The sequence below is a fragment of the Procambarus clarkii genome, chromosome 5 (assembly GCF_040958095.1).
Source record: "Procambarus clarkii isolate CNS0578487 chromosome 5, FALCON_Pclarkii_2.0, whole genome shotgun sequence".
NCBI lineage: Eukaryota > Metazoa > Arthropoda > Malacostraca > Decapoda > Cambaridae > Procambarus > Procambarus clarkii.
This window is the reverse complement of record NC_091154.1, coordinates 39,554,647-39,573,287: the sequence shown is the minus strand read 5'-3', so window position 1 is coordinate 39,573,287 and position 18,641 is coordinate 39,554,647. Positions and strand designations below refer to the sequence as shown.

General features: G+C 37.4%; 1 protein-coding gene across 4 annotated transcripts; it reads right to left on the bottom strand.

Moving 5' to 3' along the window:
• Nucleotides 1-708: 708 nt before the first annotated feature.
• On the bottom strand, nt 709-16,517 carry Tango10 (transport and golgi organization 10). 4 transcript variants are annotated; one of them, XM_045750499.2, is made up of 10 exons: nt 16,217-16,517; nt 13,563-13,753; nt 12,327-12,467; nt 11,713-11,892; nt 10,711-10,967; nt 8,016-8,247; nt 6,202-6,331; nt 4,467-4,696; nt 4,008-4,295; nt 709-2,757 (listed from the first exon to the last, which is right to left on the bottom strand). In XM_045750499.2, the coding sequence occupies exons 2-10, from the start codon at nt 13,704-13,706 to the stop codon at nt 2,656-2,658; spliced, it is 1,704 nt and encodes a 567-aa protein (XP_045606455.1). In that variant the 5' UTR covers nt 13,707-13,753; nt 16,217-16,517; the 3' UTR covers nt 709-2,655. The 4 variants fall into 4 exon arrangements, with proteins under 4 accessions (XP_045606455.1, XP_069157650.1, XP_045606447.1 ...); XM_069301549.1 differs by having other exon boundaries at nt 4,032-4,295; nt 16,217-16,513; XM_045750491.2 differs by lacking the exon at nt 16,217-16,517 and adding an exon at nt 15,919-16,162 and having other exon boundaries at nt 4,032-4,295.
• Nucleotides 16,518-18,641: the final 2,124 nt, after the last annotated feature.

The window sequence follows — 18,641 nt, the reverse complement described above, 5'->3', positions numbered from 1 at the left end:
AATGGTGTCTACAACTGTATCAGAACAAATCTATTTGAATATACAGTACCACAAGATCTGTAAATCAAAGTCCGTCTGAGTGGAGTCACATTATATCTTGTTTTGTGATCAGACTGCAGTACAAGTTTTGCCAAATGAGTTGCAGTTGTTAAAGTATATCTTAAAGTTTTCCAAATTTCAAGTTATTTATCTCAAAGGTAAATGCTGTTAAAATTTGTATTCATATACATTGGCAAGCTAATGACATGTTGCCAAAACCATTTTCTCAAATATTGTTTAGATTTACTGACACGGGGTAGATGATTAAGAATTACACACAAAAATCACAATGGCGTGATATATCAAATGAACAAATCCACAAGGGTCGTGTTGAGGGTTCGAACCTACCATGTCATGTCACAGTTGACTAAGACACTGCTGGGAACATCCCATGCGTAGGTTCGAACCCTCATCACGGCCCTTGTGAATTTGTTCATTTGATTAAGAATTCTTTTGTTTAAATGCAGTAAATGGCATGATTGCCACATACATAGTGTTTGTGGAAAATTATCAATATATTTTAGGTAAGCATGATTTGGTATACTGTAATAATTATGCATAAAAGCATGGAGGTAAGTTACCCCTATATATTGATTGATCTGTGTTCACCAGACAAGGTGTTTAACATTATACATATAACAACAAGAAGAGACATATGGGCAATAACAATTTAATTAACGAGATTTTGTTTTACTTAATAATGATAAAGTCAGTTTTTACAGTGGTATCAACAAAATAATATTTCTGTTATTACTACCCTTAGTACAACACTGTATAACATTATGGGCAGCAAAATAAACTGTTCTGATCCAGTGACAATTGGCAAAAGAAAAGCCATGAGAAATGTACTCTGTTTAAGTACAGTGGGACCTCTAAAATCCAGAACTCAAAATAGCAGAAACCTTACAATAAATAGTAATCAAAAGAAGGCACCAAGCCGGGGTAGACTATGTAGCACCATCAAGCCTTACAAATCCAGAAAGACTTTGCTGTCAGAACAAGTGTTCAAAATCTGAAGAGGAATCCAAATTTTCAACATGCAGGGGGAAACTTTGCAGATTGACTTGGTATCTTTTTAACTTGTAACTTATATTTGTTGAACATTTTTACCAGTTTTGCCTTTACAGCTACAGTAGCAAATATTCTTGAAAAAGAAAATGTAGTTCTTAAACTATTTACTGTAATTTGACTATTAAGTTATGCAATAATTAGTAGATTTTTTTTTTTTGTGGCAAAGTCCTACTGACACAGGTGCATTTTTCTTTGTGCTAGTGTGCTGGATCTGTTGGTACACTTAGGGATTTTCATAACTTTTCTCTAGAGTCCAACTAGACTGAAGGGAAGGAATTATCAGGGGAAAGTGTCAAGTCATAATAACTACACACTGTATAGCACTTGGAAAGGATCAGGAGAAAGCTTTGGGATGGGATGGGGAGAAAGGAATGGTGCCAACCCAATCGGACTGTTGAGGATTGAACGCCGACCTGCGTGATGCGAGACCGTCACTATCGTCCAGTCCAAGCGGTTGGACTGAAGGAAGAAAAGGTATTCCACAGGGATGAAAATACTGTATTGATGTTGAAAAATGGTGAAGGGTGAACAAAGGCAAATACAGAAGAGTTAGATCAGGCAGTTTATAAGTAGCCTTTCAATAGGAGAACACAAAATTAAATTTGTATTATATATATTTAACATTTTAACACTCGGAAATCTTTGTATATACAGTGTCAACATACAAAAATATGTATATTATTTTTGGTTACAAAACCCCCACAACAAAAATGTAAAAAAGTAATTAAGTAATTATCAAAAGAAGGCATCAAGCCAGAAAGATCATGTACCCTAGCACCATCTGTGTCATTGGATATTTATAAGTCACTAAATATCACTCAAGATGCCAATGCGAGAACTAAAGGACATAAGGCGACCAAAATCAAAGGCCGTATTAAAAAAAAAAAAAAAAAAATTATAACTTTGAATTTTCTCTAAATCCGGAAGGGGTCTGGAACTACATAGTCTGGATTGTTGAGGTTCCACTGTATGTTTAGTTTTTTCCAACAAAAAAAAAAAAAAAGAATCTTTTTAAAAACATCTTCATTCAATCCTCCACACTATTAACAAAATTAATTATCAACATTTCTAACCGATCTCAAAACTTGCTCTAGCTACTAACAAAGCAAAAGAATAGTCCAACAGTAACAATGGCATTTTTATATAAAAATTTGTCATTTAAAACTAACTCATCTTAATCTAAAAAAAAAAAAGTAAATGATGAATTTAATTTGTAATGTCATGTGTTCTTCATGTCACATCACACACCAAGATGAGAGTACAGCCAAGAAATACAGGTTTACAGTATGTTTATGGCTTTTTAAAGTTTCATGCAAAGTGAAGGCCAAATTCACAAATATTTTTTTTTGTGTGTGTCCTAACACTGTATAGTAAATATATTCTCGTATATATATAAACATGCATAAAAAAGTTTAAAATTTAAATAACGAGAGAAGTAACTTTATTTAAGATTCAATGAAATTTAAAAAAAAAAAAAAAAAAATTTGCTGACAAGTCACACAATAGATAAAAACTACTTTGTGCCTATTATTAGATGGCAACATATCAGGTGATTCCAGCAGCATCGAGTTTAGGGTCACTAAGAGGGCTGATAACAATATGTATCTTGAGAGAATCACAAGGCTCTTGCAGGTATCTTTTCCTTTCCTGTTGGAATAGAGAGAGATGTTAAAGTGCTGTATTAGAGAAAAATCAAAGAAATTTCTAACATGCTATGAACACTTTATACAGTGTATAAACTTTATGGGAAAATGAACGAAAATTGCACGCAAATATCAATACTACTTCCACATGGAAGGGATATTGACTAACATACAAATCACTATACAGCACAGAATGACAGGAAAGGTTGGCTTACACACACTAATCACAAAGTATTCATTCCAGCACTTCAATACAAAAAATGCCGTGTGTACGTAGTTACAAATGTTTGAATTATCGCTTTAGGTAATAAGTCTTGATACATCGCTCACAAAGTATTCCTGATCAGAAGATATATAATTAAATATTTTCCTCACATAAAAAAAAAAAAAAATAGAGTACAGTATTTATATGGAAAAGTAGCAGTGCAATGGATGTTCATTGTAAAAGGGCTGATGTTCATTGTTACAGGGCTTAGAAAAGGAGGATGACCAAAATATACGTGGCTTGCCAATTGGGCTTTATAGGAAGATTTAGAGGGATCAGATGTGATAAAAGGAAAAAGTACCACCAGACTTACAAACCAAGACATATTGGCCAAATTTTCAGCACATATTGCACAAGTATGTGGAAGAGAGATTTTCCTTGCAGTTTGTCCATATCCTGCAGTTTGATGATGTCCTGTACCTTTTGCACTCCACATCTTTCTATGATAATTTGATTCTTTACTTTATCCCTTCTAACACCATAAACATATTGCTAGTTTGTCATTTATACTTCTGTAACACTTGATTATTCATACTTATGCCATACCCGAAAATCACAACTGCACATAAAAAGACGGCACAATCACTTATACAAGCCTCTTGCAAAGTGTCTTACAATCGTATTCTTCTGACCCACAAATTTAATTGCATCTGCCAATTTCCTTCTCTCAATTTCTGCCATAATTATATATACTGTAGTAACATGGACAACAAATATTTCACATTATAACATTACAGTATAACCATGTCTGCTGTTAAATTATCCAATTCTGTACAAAAATATTTCTTTTGAAATACTGAGCAAGTGAGGCTCTATTAAGGTGCTAAAACTATTTTAGCTTTGTCTATATTTATCAGTAATATTATGAATACTGCTTCCTATATTAAAGGAAGAAAAATTAGTTCTTTAAAGTTTAATTACTTTACAAGAATTCTAGTCTACTTGCTATCTAGAATGAACCAATACATTTCAAAAAATAATAAAAATACCTTTAAGTAATAATCCATACTCACTGGAGGATCATTTAAACTGTCGAAAGGAAGAATATCATCCAGATTTAATAGGTTATCTTCTGTAGAAAAAATATACTTTGTAGATACCACATTAACAATATACTCAATGCCTTCTTGTACAGCAAACACTAGCACAGCTATTCGTACACGAGCATATTCAACATCCTTTGCTGTAACTGCCAGTCTTACTGTTCTTAAAACTGCTTCTGGGACTTCAACAGTTCCTTGCCATACAATTAGGTAAAATTTTCTGAACCAAACACCCTGCAAAATTGAAAACATACATTAGCAAGCTACACGGAAGAAATAGGAAAACCTTGGAGAAAACATCTCTGGTGGTACAGTAATTGATCTTCGCTGGTGGGGATAAACTAAAAACTTCCATAGTTATGTATTAATGTCTTTTGTATTTGTAAGTTTTAAATTAAATCTTACCTTTGGATAAAGCTCTACAATCCATTCTAATTGTGTGTCACAGTCTAATTCAGAGGCTGAAGCTGGGGTGGAGAAAACAAGTGTTCGAGTATGGTATGCTGGTAAGCCTGGAAGGTTATCAACTGTGAGACTGGCACTCCACTGTTCTGCAGTGTATAGCCTCGGGGTAAACAACAATCGATTTGAAGGATCAGGATCCATCATTACCTCTCTGACACGCTCCCACTGCCCTGTATAAAGACACGTTAAACAAAATGCATAAATTCATTATTTATGACATTCAATTTATTTATGAATATACATGATTATATTTAATATAAATAGCCTCGATGCATTACTTTCTACAGGGTGCTTCCCACTAGGGTGTGGAAACATGCAAATTTTCCCAGGAGGCTTTCGCCAAACAAACCTTTCAACTCATTCAAGTTCTCAAACCCTTCACCTATAATTTCATTTATAAATTGTTCCACTCTTCTCTTATCAAGATACTGGCCACTTCCCTTTGCCATATGAACCCTTATTTCTTCCATGTACAACTCTGTTAAAAAAATAATCCTCAAGTATCCTATTAACAAGAGAATGCCATATAAGTGTATTGTCTTTCACCCACTCAATATTTCATCCCCTCACCATTTTCACTCATGTACTTCCTCACTGTTTTACCAATTTCACATACATACACCTGCTGCTGTCTGAAGATATTTATTTCCACTGTTTGTATTGAGCATTCTGTAATAATACATCTGCAATATGCAGATAAATGTGGAATGTATTCCGGGTCCTGTACCACAGTGGTCTATGTCCTCGGTTCACAAAAGAGGGACCTGGGTCCAATCCCCGGGCAGGACAGACACATTGGACATGTTTCCTTTCACCTGATGCCTTTATTCACTTTGCAATAAAATAGGTATTCATAAATTAGGCAATTTTTGTCAGTTGCATCCTGGGGCGAGTGCAGTGACCAAACGACCAAGGAGCCGGAACCCAACCCCAGCAAACACAGCTAGGTGAGTACAATAATTGGCATAGGGAACCTTGATAGGGCTAAGTACATGCCTGTTGTCCCTGAAAATAGAAACTATTGTGGATTGCATATAACATAAGAATAGGTTCCTGGCTGCCAACTAAGTATGTGCATAGGGATAATAAAATGTGAATCAGGTCTGAAAACCCTGCAAAGGTATTGGTGGTACCACATGCTGATATGTGTGGCTTTGTGAAGCCTTCTTTCACAGTCCTTTGTGATGCCATGTGACACAGAAGAATGTGAGAGCCCAGAAGATACAATATTGTACTTCAAATACAACACAACACAAAGTTTGAACACCTTACGAGGATAGAATCCACCATACATCCTATGATGTATGATGGATCCTTGTTCCTTGTTGCTTTGTTTCTTCATCGTCTACTACTACATAACCTAATAATTATTTATGCACAGTGAAATCACATTAACGTGATGTATCAACGAGAAAATCAGGAGCCACGAGGAGAATTCAAACCCACTCACTTTGTACTCCCAAGCTAGGATTGGTCCAGGGCTCCTTTGTACTCGTACCAAGTGAGTGGATTTGAATTCTCTTAATGGCTCCTACTAATTTTTGCAATCATTTATGTTTATTTTAATCTCATAATTCCTTTACCGTATATGACATATTTGTGAAATTTGACAAGTTTAAAAAATAAATTGCCACAGGACCACAACTTATAACCAAACATCCGGATAAAATTTTACCTGAATGAAATGACATTCCAATTGCCATGCGGGTAACAAAGAACTCTTTGTACTTGATGGTCAGAGGCACCAGTAGTAAGTCAGCCAGTTGTCTTGGGGTCATCATGGGGAACCTCACAAATTTCATCACCTGAAAATTTAAAATAAATCTGAAAAAACACAGCTGTACAGTTTCAACACTTAAATGGTTCCAATCACTATCTGCAATTACATGCAGATAGTGATTGCTCAAATTGCCATATGCTGTTGATCCTTAATGAAGTTTTTTTTTTCATGCACACCACACTGTAGGACTGTTAATTAGCTTAGCCATTTAAGGGTTTAACTGTAACCAGAAGATTAGGATGTCCCAAGTTTCCAATGCCAAGTAGAGTAGATCTAAACACACAGACATTACTACAAAATATTCTTTTAAAAATAAAAATCACAAACATCTCAATATAAAAAAAAAGGACACAATGTACTACAAAATGCAAATGCCTCTTTGCTCTCAGAATGAACATAAAAATAATAGACAGCAGAATACCTTTTGACCCATGCGATGAAGCTCTTATTTATACCCAGCCACTCACTCACTCACAATTTGTCTAATCTTTGCCTGAAAGAATCCAGCAACCTATGCAATAAATATACCATCTAAAATGGCATTTTTCTATTTTGGATAAGTTTGGGGGAGTATAAATAGAGGCTGCCTGCCATGAACCAGTAGGCCTTTTGCAGGTTTTCTTTATTATTATTATGCTCTTATATCAACTGGTCATACCAAGTAAAAACAGCCATATTAATGCTGTTGGTCTGTAAAAGCTAAAAACATGAGGGACCTGTTGCAGAGTAATGCAGAGAGCATAGCAAATTTCTGAATAACATGGCTGTAGGATAGACAGTATGATAGCCACATAATTGGGTTTCAGAAAAGGGTAATCCAGAGCATTAGTGGAGAATTCCATCAGCAGTGGAATACCCCACAGCCCACAGAGATCCCCAAACTACAGCCACCAGAAGCTAGGTTTCATAAATCCTGGGTCACACAAAGATGACAACCCATTAGACAAAATGAACAGGAAACACACCTAAAATGAAGAATGTGCAGCATGCCAACATGATGCCCAGAGGCGAAGGATAACAGAAATGCCACCTTGAAATGCCGGGAGGCCTGGTCGAGGACCGGGCCACGAGGATGATGAGCCCTGAAATCACAGCAAGGTAATCGCAAGGTAAAGTTAAACATACAAACTTCTTGGATAGAGATAAGGATCAACCTCAGAAATGGCACTGGGCATGTGCAACAACAGAAGAACCAGGACTGGACCATAAAGGAACCAAAAGAATGACATGTCCACAAAGATCTCCAACTTGGATAACAAGAGATACACCTGTAATGGAGATAAAAGATACTGTAAATTCCCAACTCCAGTCCAGGCAAAATACTTCCACTAATCCAATTCTGGATGGAAACGTGTATCTCAAAAACCCAGGGAAATGAACCAAGAGTGGCTCAATATCACCAGTAGAATATTGGACATGTTGGCATCCAGTACGTTGGACAAGGTGTGCAAGTACAGTGGAGCCTCCATGATTCAAAAGTCTATACAGTAGTTCCCTCTAAATAATGGAGACAATCAGGATACGGCACTGTCCCTCTGAAATTCAGATGCTTCCGATAAAAAAGTTTGCATTAAAGGAGTCAATAGCAATTATATTCCAGTAGAGAAACAAAATAAGGGTTTCAGTATCCCCTAAAATTGTTATGCAATTATAAAATAGTAAAATAATTATGAAATACTGTACATTAAACAATACTGTAATATACTAACTTCATAGGTTAACCATTCCATGCGATCCATTGGGTCACAAGAACTAGTTGTTGAATCTCGACGAAGGTAGAGTTTTCCACAAGAGGGCGTAATTGAAAGTGGAAGTGGAGAAACTCCTGAACTAGTGCTGGGTGTCTGGGGGATGAGTGTAGGTGGTGGTTCCCCAGGAGTAGCTACTGGGGTAGGCATAAGTAGACGTTCCTCTTGTCGATGTAACCAAGACACAACAATGCTGAAGATAAACACCATTCAAATGTTACTAAATATAAAGGATATGCAGCTATGCCTGTATATAAAGGCCAGCCAAAAGAAAGTTTATATTTATAAACAGATTTCTCAGTTTTCTGTGATGTACAGTACTGTAGTTAAGGTATGAATGTAATTTACAATGTGATTGTATATATGGTCTCTGGGAATGTATCCCTATATAGAACTGCAGGCCTACTGTGTAGTTTATAGATACACAAACATTAAATAAGTGTATATACTGTACATACAGTATACTCCAAGTTTTATACGAGGTGATTTAACACGAACCCATTTTTTTTTAGCAACAACAATTTAGCCCTCACAACAGCCACAGACAAAGAGGAAACATACATAAAGCCAAGACTAGCAAAATGGTCTGGAAGCCAAAGGATACTGCCACCTTGAAGAAAGTCTGAAAGAAGAGCCTAGGTTGACGACCGAGCCGCGGGGACACTAAGCCCCGGAAGCACCTCAAGGTAACCTCAAAGTAGGTGGTCTACTATCAATCTCCCACACAGGTTACAGACCAGCAATCCCAGACACACCACATGGGAAGACAGAAAGAGCTGCAAACAATACAGAGGAGTTCAGCTGTAAGAAATGCTACAATGGAAAATCCACAAGAAAAGGGCAATAGGAGGGAAGGGAAAGGAATTATCAAGGGAAAGTGCCAAATCATTACGACTATATAGTCAGCGGGGATTGAACGCCGACCTGCATGAAGGGCAATCGGAGAAAATGAATGGAATCAACTCTTCAACCACAATAGTGTGACTCATCATATGGTTTGGAAATAGGGTTGTTGACTTAAGGAGGAAAAAGTAATACAATCAGCCACATGCTTTACGAACGCCCGTTATCTGAAAATGCCTGTTATCCGATTGGGGTTTGTTCGGATAATGGGTGGGGCAAGTAGTGTGAGTAAAAATGTGCAATAAAGATGGAACTAGTTTGCCCAGTGACTGTATACAGCACCACTTGAGCAGTATTCAAACACTAATGAATGGCTCAGAAGCATTAAAGTCTGTCATGGCATTAGGTACATTAGAGTACATGATAAAAGGAAGTCTGCTAAGTTTACCTCATCACCTTTAATCTCCACTTCAGTCAACCCAACACTATCATCATCCACCATTACCTTTTCTAAATAACTTAAAGATTATAGCTGATGGAGCATTGTTAACAAGCAGATCAGAGCATATATTGGTGAGTTCAAATAAAATACTTAAATTTCTGCAACAAAATTGTCAAATTTTCCCCCTAGCTTTTCAGGATGACTAACCACTTATCCGAACACAACATGTTATCCATTCAGTCTCAGTCCCGAGCGGTTCTGATAGTATGTGGCTGACTGTATGCCACAACAGTCTGCCATCGAAAAAATAATAGTACTTATGGCAACTATTGCTGGAATGTAAAAAAAAAAACTGTTGGTCCAAAAAATAAATCATGTTTTGAATTATTAAAGCTCAGTAAGTAGTTAATTATTAAGTAATTAATTAAATTAAGTAAGCTAAGAAAAAATCAGCGTTGAATGTAATGAAATGCCATTTTCTGGGTGAGACCCAAAGGCTCCCTGGAGCTATCCAGGCTGAATGGATATTTATAACTTTCTGGCATCAGTCAATGTGCATAGAGTTCTTGCCTACTGGGGACCATGAGCCAGAACCTGGCCCCCCTCAGAGAGGTGCGAGGAGCAATGGCCTATTGAAACCCTCCCTGTGGTTGGAAGCATTCTATGTCTGCCACCGACTTGGTCTGACACCCTAAAAGGTAGGCATCCCAAAACAAACCTTAATTTTGGTGAAACTATTGCTACTGAAAGCCGAATGAGTGGACAGAACTCACACACGACCTTGCCAGTATCATAACAGCCAAGAACTGAAGGGTGGGTAGCCAGCGAGAAGGCCTGGGGCTCCCCTTTCCCCTCCCAGGAAGGGGGTGGTTGTGCAGACAGAGGTGTGGCAACGTAGTGACGTCATGCTAGTTTGCTTGTTTTCATTTAGAGAGTTCTGTCTACTCGTTCGGCTCTTTGTAGCAATGTTTTCACCAGAATAGGGGTTTGTTTTGGGGTGCTTACCTTTCTGGGTGCCTGACCTGGCAGACATAGAATGCTTCCAACCACACAGGGGTTTCTATAGGCCATTGCTCCTCGTGCCTCTCTGAGGTGGGCCAGGTTCTGGCTTGTGGCCCCCAGTAAGCCTAGAACTCCATACACATTGATGCCAGAAATCTAATATATCTATATCAGCCTGGATAGCTCCGAGGAGCCGACAGGATTTCCCCCAGAAATAAACATAACCACAGAAAAATACCATAAGTGGAAGCACCAGTAGATGTCTTAGTGCTTTGATGGCAGCACTGTCATAGCAGACTTAATCCATCCAATCTACAACTGTAACTTTTATTTGCATTATTGAAGGTCATTTGAATTTGTAACACTTACTTGTACAGTGTCATCTCATCATGAACTACCACATCGTGCTGTGCTAAAATTGTAGTAAGAAGGTCCAAGTCGCACGATGCAAAATCTTCAAGTGCAGCCACCTGCTCCAAATTCCATTTTAGATGATTTAAACACACTGTTGCAATATCAGAATGGCCACAGGTAAGTGTGTACTGAAGCCAAGCGATCAGATAATTTTGTTGTGATGCTGATACAACATGCAGCTTCATATATTTGACACATGTATCTATCAGATCCTGCGGATATACGATTCAGTCACAATTTTGTAGATACGAGTTTTACTCAGCATCATTCACAATAGCTACAGAACTCTGAAATATGTTTTGAAAGTTTTCGATAAACAAATTGTTGCCTTGCAAGAGAACAAGCGAATTAAAGAATAACATTTCGTAGGTATAGTAATAACTCCCATTGTCTGGCACAGTAAGCCTACACTTAGGCTAATCGAGTTCCCCCCTAGGCAGCTTTGGCATGGTACTGTAGCTACCCATTTACCTATCCAGGCTGGGTTTTTAGTTAAAAAACTCAAGGTGGGTTTAAATTTTGTTTTATTTAATTTGGGCAAACTTATTTATTTCTATTTAAATTTAAATGTCATTATTTTTATTTATTGATTTAATGGATAAAAATCCAACCCAGGCAGAATGGATTTTAAGAAAGAACCTGGGTTTTTTACCAAGGGGTTTCCCAGGAAGCAACCCACAACAATTGTCAAATGGACATAGACATTAGAAAACCGAATTTGATATCAAAATTGTGTACAAACTGAATGCACCATAAAGTGAAGTAACATAGATATACTTTATACACAGCTTCAAATGTAGGTATGACCTAAACACCAGTCTTGAGAGGTGGAACCCAACAGTCAAAGCCCATCCCTCATGATTACAAAGTGAGTACTCTATTTATTAACACACACTGGATTCCACAGGATCATTTATGCGTTACAAACCTTTTTTTTTTGTTATTTCAGTTGCTTACCTTGACATTATATTTATCTGCTAAAGCCAGTATTGGAAGGACAGTAGCATGCGAGACCTTCAGCCGTCCCGTGTAGAGGTATCTTAAGAAAAGATCAAAAACAACAACACACTCAGAAGCCTCTTGTAATATTATTCTCTGCTCTCGACTTTCATTCCATCGTGGGTTCATCAGCATCACCTATAAAAACACACGCACCCAATTATACACAACAAAAAAAACAGCGTTGAATGTAATGAAACGCCATTTTCTGGGCGAGTCCCGGAGGCTCCCCCAGAGCTTACTAGCTTACTAGGCTGATATCCTAATGTCAGACTTTGGCATCAGTCATGTGTATGTTGTTCTTATGGGCCTACCAGGGACCACGAGCCAGAACCTGGCTCCCTCTAGAGAGGCAAAGGGAGCAATGGCCTATAGGGGCCAAACATGACTACAAACGAAATTTTTTATATGCTAGTATTGAATATAAATTATACTGTAAAAATGTTTAAAAGCAATGTTTACTTATATAAATTAAAGAAAAATACTATAACAATACTGCATCTTTTAGACACATTAATATATCGATAAGTATATGCAAGATTACTAAAATAAAAAATAAAAGTCACACACACCTGGAAGACATCGGATGAAGCACAGAGAATAAGCCGATGGGCAGGAAACTCGCGCTGTCCTACAACCAGCACGATGTCACTCATTAGTCGTTCAGCATATAGACCAGCTATTTTTTCTAAAACACTTCCCGAGTTGTCAATCTAAGCCAAAATTGTGTCGAGACTGTTACTACCAACATAGTCAGCATAGAAAATAAAATGTCAAAACACAAGCATAACTTTTGCAGAATTTTCAACTCGACTGAAATCCATTACCGATCTCAACTGAAATAGTACATCAAGAAGTTTACAGTGAATACCATAACCATAATACAGTACATGTATAATTACAGGACTATTATGATGATTAAGAAGGCAATTGCTGTTTGCTCCATGGACCAATATGACCCTAAGAAATGGTTTGAAAGAAAACAAGTCCAGTGAACATTCATGATTTCATTCCTGTCATCGGCGACAGGAAGCCTGAACTTAGTTATCAATGTCCTCTTATATTGACCATCCCCGTGATGCAACCCACAACCGTTGGCTAACTCCTGGGGTACCTATTTTACTGCTTGGTGAACTGGGGGGCATCAGGTGAAAGAAAATTTGCCCAAGCATTTCTGTCCTGCTGGGATATAAAAACCAGTCCCTCGATTGAGAGTTGTGGATGTAGACCAGCATTTCTCAACCGAGTTCCCTGAGAACATTTCCCTTATTTATTGCGTGTTTTTACAGATGTGGTTGATTTGTTGTGATTAATTTAAATGTACTGTACTGTATTTTTTAAACTAATAAAATAAATAAATATTCCACAAGGGTTAAAAAGTTGAGAATTGCTAAAGTAGACCTCTGTACTACATATAGCAACTAATATGCATTTTGTGTAATATAACGCAAAATGCTTGGTCCACTTGGCAAGTTATTCATCAATTCTGTTTTAAAAGGTTAAGTATGTACTGTATTGTAATACAAATTGTATATTATTCTATGGCAGTCAACTGAGGGAAGAATCTGCCCCTATGTCAAGCACATCTTTCAATACAAACAATACTGTAAACATCTTCAAAATACAAATCTTGACCATCTTATCATAACCCCCCCCTTTTTTTGTTTTTCCTTTCTCAAATTTTATTTTCTGCAAATCTAATTTTTTTTTTTTTTAGGTTTTAAAACCTCAGACCCAGGGAATGGCAATGATTTTTGTGCACCCACACTTAAAGGGATAAAATTTTGTTATCAAAAGAATAAACTTGCCTGGCACTGAGCTGCATTAGGGGTATGCACTGGTGTTCCACTACCCTGGCTACCATTCCTGGAGTTGGATTTTCGAGAAGGAGAACCATGACCTTGATCATCATCATCATTTGCACCAAACATGTTTGAAAGGCGAGCAAACATGGCACTCTTGTCAGTAATTGTAAAGATGGTGGGCTGTATTTCAACTCCTGCATGAAAAAAACAATGGATATCAAACATTTCTTTTTATTAATAACAGAACATTCCCAGTAATAAGTATGTTTTTTGGGACAGTTTACTGCAAAGAGCTGATGATAATAAACTCAATTCAGATGTGAAAAAGTGGGTGCTATATACTGAAAATACTTAGTAATATATATATTAAATAATGTAAATTGAATTAATCCGTTCCACACAACCAAAAATATTAACTTAAAAATACCTTTTATACCGAATAACACTCATTTTATACTAGCTACAATACAATTTGTATATCTTACCTTGAATGAGGACTCTTGCTGGCATATGAAAGTTGATGAGGAGTGGGAGGAGAAGAGGTGTTAGTGTTTGGAAGGGGGAAGTCCCCTTCCATTATAACCTCAAGCAGTGATGACTTTTCTGGGGTACTCTCTCTCTCCTATGTTTTGCCTGCATATCACTAGGACCTGCTTGTGGCTTCCTGCTTGTTTTTCTCACTAAAAACCTGTCTAGCGGCAGCTGACCAAATGTAAACTGTGTTAACAAAATTATTCGCACACCCTCCGTCACTATGTGATGGAGTGCGAAAAGATAAGTGAATTTAGAGACAATTCTATAACCAATGCTGCAACGATATGTAAATATTTCATTCAAATTGATCTGCTACCAGAAATTTTAGCCAAATATCCCCAGTTTGCTAACTGTAGGTAGTAACTAAGTGATTGTAACCTATCCACTGCTGCCCACTGGATGGGGTGCAGTGTGCAGGACAAACATATCAATTGTAACACTAGCTCTCCACATATGTCAGTTGCTTAATTTAGAAACTGTACTTGTGGTCAATCTCGAACCCATTGTTGATGTGACGACTTATAGTGAATTTTGTAACTAGCTCATCAAGATTGTAACTTGCTTAGCTAAATGAATTGTGGAGCTCAGTCCCTGAGCCCATTATGTGCCTCTGTAACCCTTTCCACTACCACCTACAAGATGGGTATGGGGAGCATAATAAATTAACTAAACTAACTAGCGACACTTGTTTTTCCCTACATTTTAACATTTGTCTCAAGTGAGACATCATATTGTCATTAAAAAGGTTAACACAAAGGCCTGCTACAGCTTGATTTGGGTGACAACTTTTCAGCAAAATTTTGCAATTCTTCTCACGCTGCACACATTTTCTTAATAAATGAGGAAGGGACATCCTCTACTCTACATCAACAACCAGTACCTATTTACTGTTACTGGGTACCAGTAAATAGGTACCCAGGAGATAGTCAGCTTGTTGTGGGGTTGCATCCTGCAGGAAGGGGGGGGGGGTCGTCAGTAGTTCCACCTTGGTGGGACCTCAATGTAAGCCTAAGATGTATACAGTTCATATACACTGGCTGCCTCTTCTCCAACAAAATTAATTATTATCATTATTTAAAATATGTATGTGAAACAACAGCTGTACAGAGTGCCCCGTATATAATATGCTTGACACATTCTCAAATTATATTACTTAGGTTAGATGTAAAAAATTATTAACTAAATCTAGTTAATGCATGAAAAAGCATAAGATTAGGCAGGTTTGGGATATGCTAATTTAAGTTTAGTTGGGTTGAGTTGGGTTAGACTTGCTGAAGTTAGATTAGGCTGTTAGGTTGGGCTTTAAAATCCATTTGTAAAGTAACTTTGGTTGTGTACAAAGTAACCTATTTAAAACTGACATAATCTAAAGATATAGTTACACATAATTTCGAAAATGAGTTACAAGCAAAATGTCTGTTTACAATTTAATCATACCCTTCTACTAAGCTTGATCATGCATTAATATGGTATAACAACGCGCCAGGGTATTGCTGTGAATTAATTCCCAAGACCAAGGCTTAAATCGTACTTTTAATTCTGCGCTTTTTAATGATGAGAGAGCAAATGTGTGTGTATGTGTTTATCTAATCACCTCTGTCAACTTATATTGTAGTTATTTGTTACAAAACCTTGCTACAATGTACCTTTTTTATCTTGATAAGTTAGATTAAGGACCTCCCCGAAACGCTGAGCGTGTTAGTGGCTTTGCAATGAATGCAAAAATACCAATCTTTTCTAATCTCACCAACCCCCATTATACCTTCCTGCAAATAAATTATTATTAGTATTATAACCTACGATCAGTACATACAAGATATAGTACCTGATTTATGAGACGCCGCAGTAGCAGCGTGTAGCCCACTAGTGTTCAAGTGTGAGCTGCACCCACTTGTGCCTGGGGGTCCTGGCCTCATGCAACCACTCATCAGCATCACTTTCCTCACATCATCACCACAATGACAGCCGTGTATGAACTATAGCGTTATCTTACCCCCCATCACATGCACACACTACCCCCTCATCACTGAGAGAGCTCCTTCACTCTCCCAGACCAGTTACCACCAATCACCATAATTGAATACTCGCATCAATAACAACCTTCTATCTGCTGAAATACTTACATTGTTAAGCCGAGTGGGCGGTGAGCGGGTGTGTGGGGGTGATACAGGTGCCTGTAGCTGGCAGCTGGTGCGCTTCTGGCCTCAAAATTCCCAATAAACTTGATCAACTGGCCGTCAGCTGGCTATTGTTTACACCCGCGGCCGCACCACCCCCGCGCCCCGCCAACTTTGAACAGGTTTACCTGTTTAACATTAATCATTTTGTAACTAGCGTCAAAAATTGTTATTTGCTTAGCTAAACGAACTAGAGGGAGTTCAGTTCCTGAACCGATTATGTGCCTCTGGTAATCCTTTACACCACCGCCCACGGGTGGGTATGGGGTGCATAATGTCATGGGGCTATGTCATGGGTTCGTATCCTGGCCGGGGAGGATTTACTGGGCGCAATTCCTTAACTGTAGCCTCTGTTTAACGCAACAGTAAAATGTGTACTTGGATGAAAAAAACGATTCTTCGCGGCAGGGGATCGTATTCCAGGGACCATAGGATTAAGGACTTGCCCGAAACGCTACGCGTACTAGTGGCTGTACAAGAATGTAACAACTTTTGTATATATATTAAAAAAAAAAATAATAAAGAAAGAAATTGAATTACCTGTTTACCTGATGTCTGAGTTTACCTGATACGCTGTATACCTCTTTACCTGATATGCGGTATACCTCTTTACTTGATACGCTGTATACATGATACTCTGTATATACTGTACATGATACACTGTATCATTACTCATTAATATAATCTTACCCTGTTATTTTTTAAATTTTAAATTAAATTGTAATTTGATTTATACATCACTTAATGTAATTAATTATTGAACTCATTTAGTTTTCTTAAGTTCATACTAATTATAGGTTCACAACTAAGCTATATAAAATAATTTATCTTTAAGATTATTTTACTCTACGATTATTATTTGTCTTATTATTTTTGCTATATATATTAATCTTGTCATTCTACTGATTTTTGTGTCTTCTCTCTTAACCTAACTTCTGTATCCTTCCTGGCCATCTACGGTGATCTTCACTCTACTTCTAATTGTTTCTATGTTTTGTGTACTTATATTTATTGTTTTTTTTTTTTTTTTTTTTTTTGAGATATATACAAGAGTTGTTACATTCTTGTACAGCCACTAGTACGCGTAGCGTTTCGGGCAAGTCCTTAATCCTATGGTCCCTGGAATACGATCCCCTGCCGCGAAGAATCGTTTTTTCATCCAAGTACATATTTTACTGTTGTGTTAAACAGAGGCTACAGTTAAGGAATTGCGCCTAGTAAATCCTCCCCGGCCAGGATACGAACCCATGACTTAGCGCTCGCGGAACGCCAGGCGAGTCTTACCACTACACCACGGAGACTGCGAATAATTACTATATAACTTTTGCTATAATTACTTTCTATTTACAGCAGATTTAGTATTTAACTGTTCCTGTAATTGTTTGTCTTATTGTATCGTGACCCCATTGCATCTACATGCATACTGATATTGATCCTGATCGAAATCTTCTGTCTCATATCCACACCAATGTGCTAAACTAAAACATGTGCTTTTCATGTTGTCTTTTGCTTCTCTGAATCTGGTCTCATAATATGAAAGTTTAGCTATTCTCATGATACTAGTAAGCACTGATGAGTACCTTTTAACTACCTCCTTTGTAACTAGGCCAATCCAAAATTTCTTTTGATATTCATGTTTTTTGTTGATTGATTTGAATATGCCATTTGTGAGCCACGGATTGTTTATTCTTTTGTCAGTTACTTGTTTGGTAAGGAGGGAGTGTTGTAGAGCCTTAGAGTTTTGGAGAGAAAGAGGTTAGTTAATGAGTTTATATCCTGTGTATTATTGAATACAGATTCCCAGTTAATATTGTGAAGTGCATTTGAGAGATTGCCTAAAGCTGATTCACTGTGTAGCCTGAAGGAGAGTTTCTTGCTTTCTGGTGGTGTTATGTCCATGTTTGCTACGAGGAACGTAGGATAGTGATCAGTTGTTCTGTCATAGATTATACCAGATGTAAGGGGAGCTGTTATATTAGTCCATAAATGATCCTAGGTAGTGGCAGATGTTTGAGTGACTCGGGTGGGCTTGGTGATTATGGGGATTAGCATGCAGGAGTTCATGCTGTTACGGAAATAGTCAACTTGAGGGTTATTTTGTAGACCCAGGTCAATATTGAAATCACCTCATGGAATGATCACGATAAAAGCCAAAACGTGTATGAATACACGCCGGCTTCCTGTCCCCTCGACACAATGAATTATATACTGTATGGTATATGTGTATACTGTACCCTCCCGTTTACTTAGTATCTTGGCCATTCACATATTTTCCTTCTTATATAACTGTGGAATTATCAGGTGAAAGCGCCTATAGGTGGAGCAATTTTTGGTTTATCAGCATGAATGTTATGTCAATTTTAATTATTCT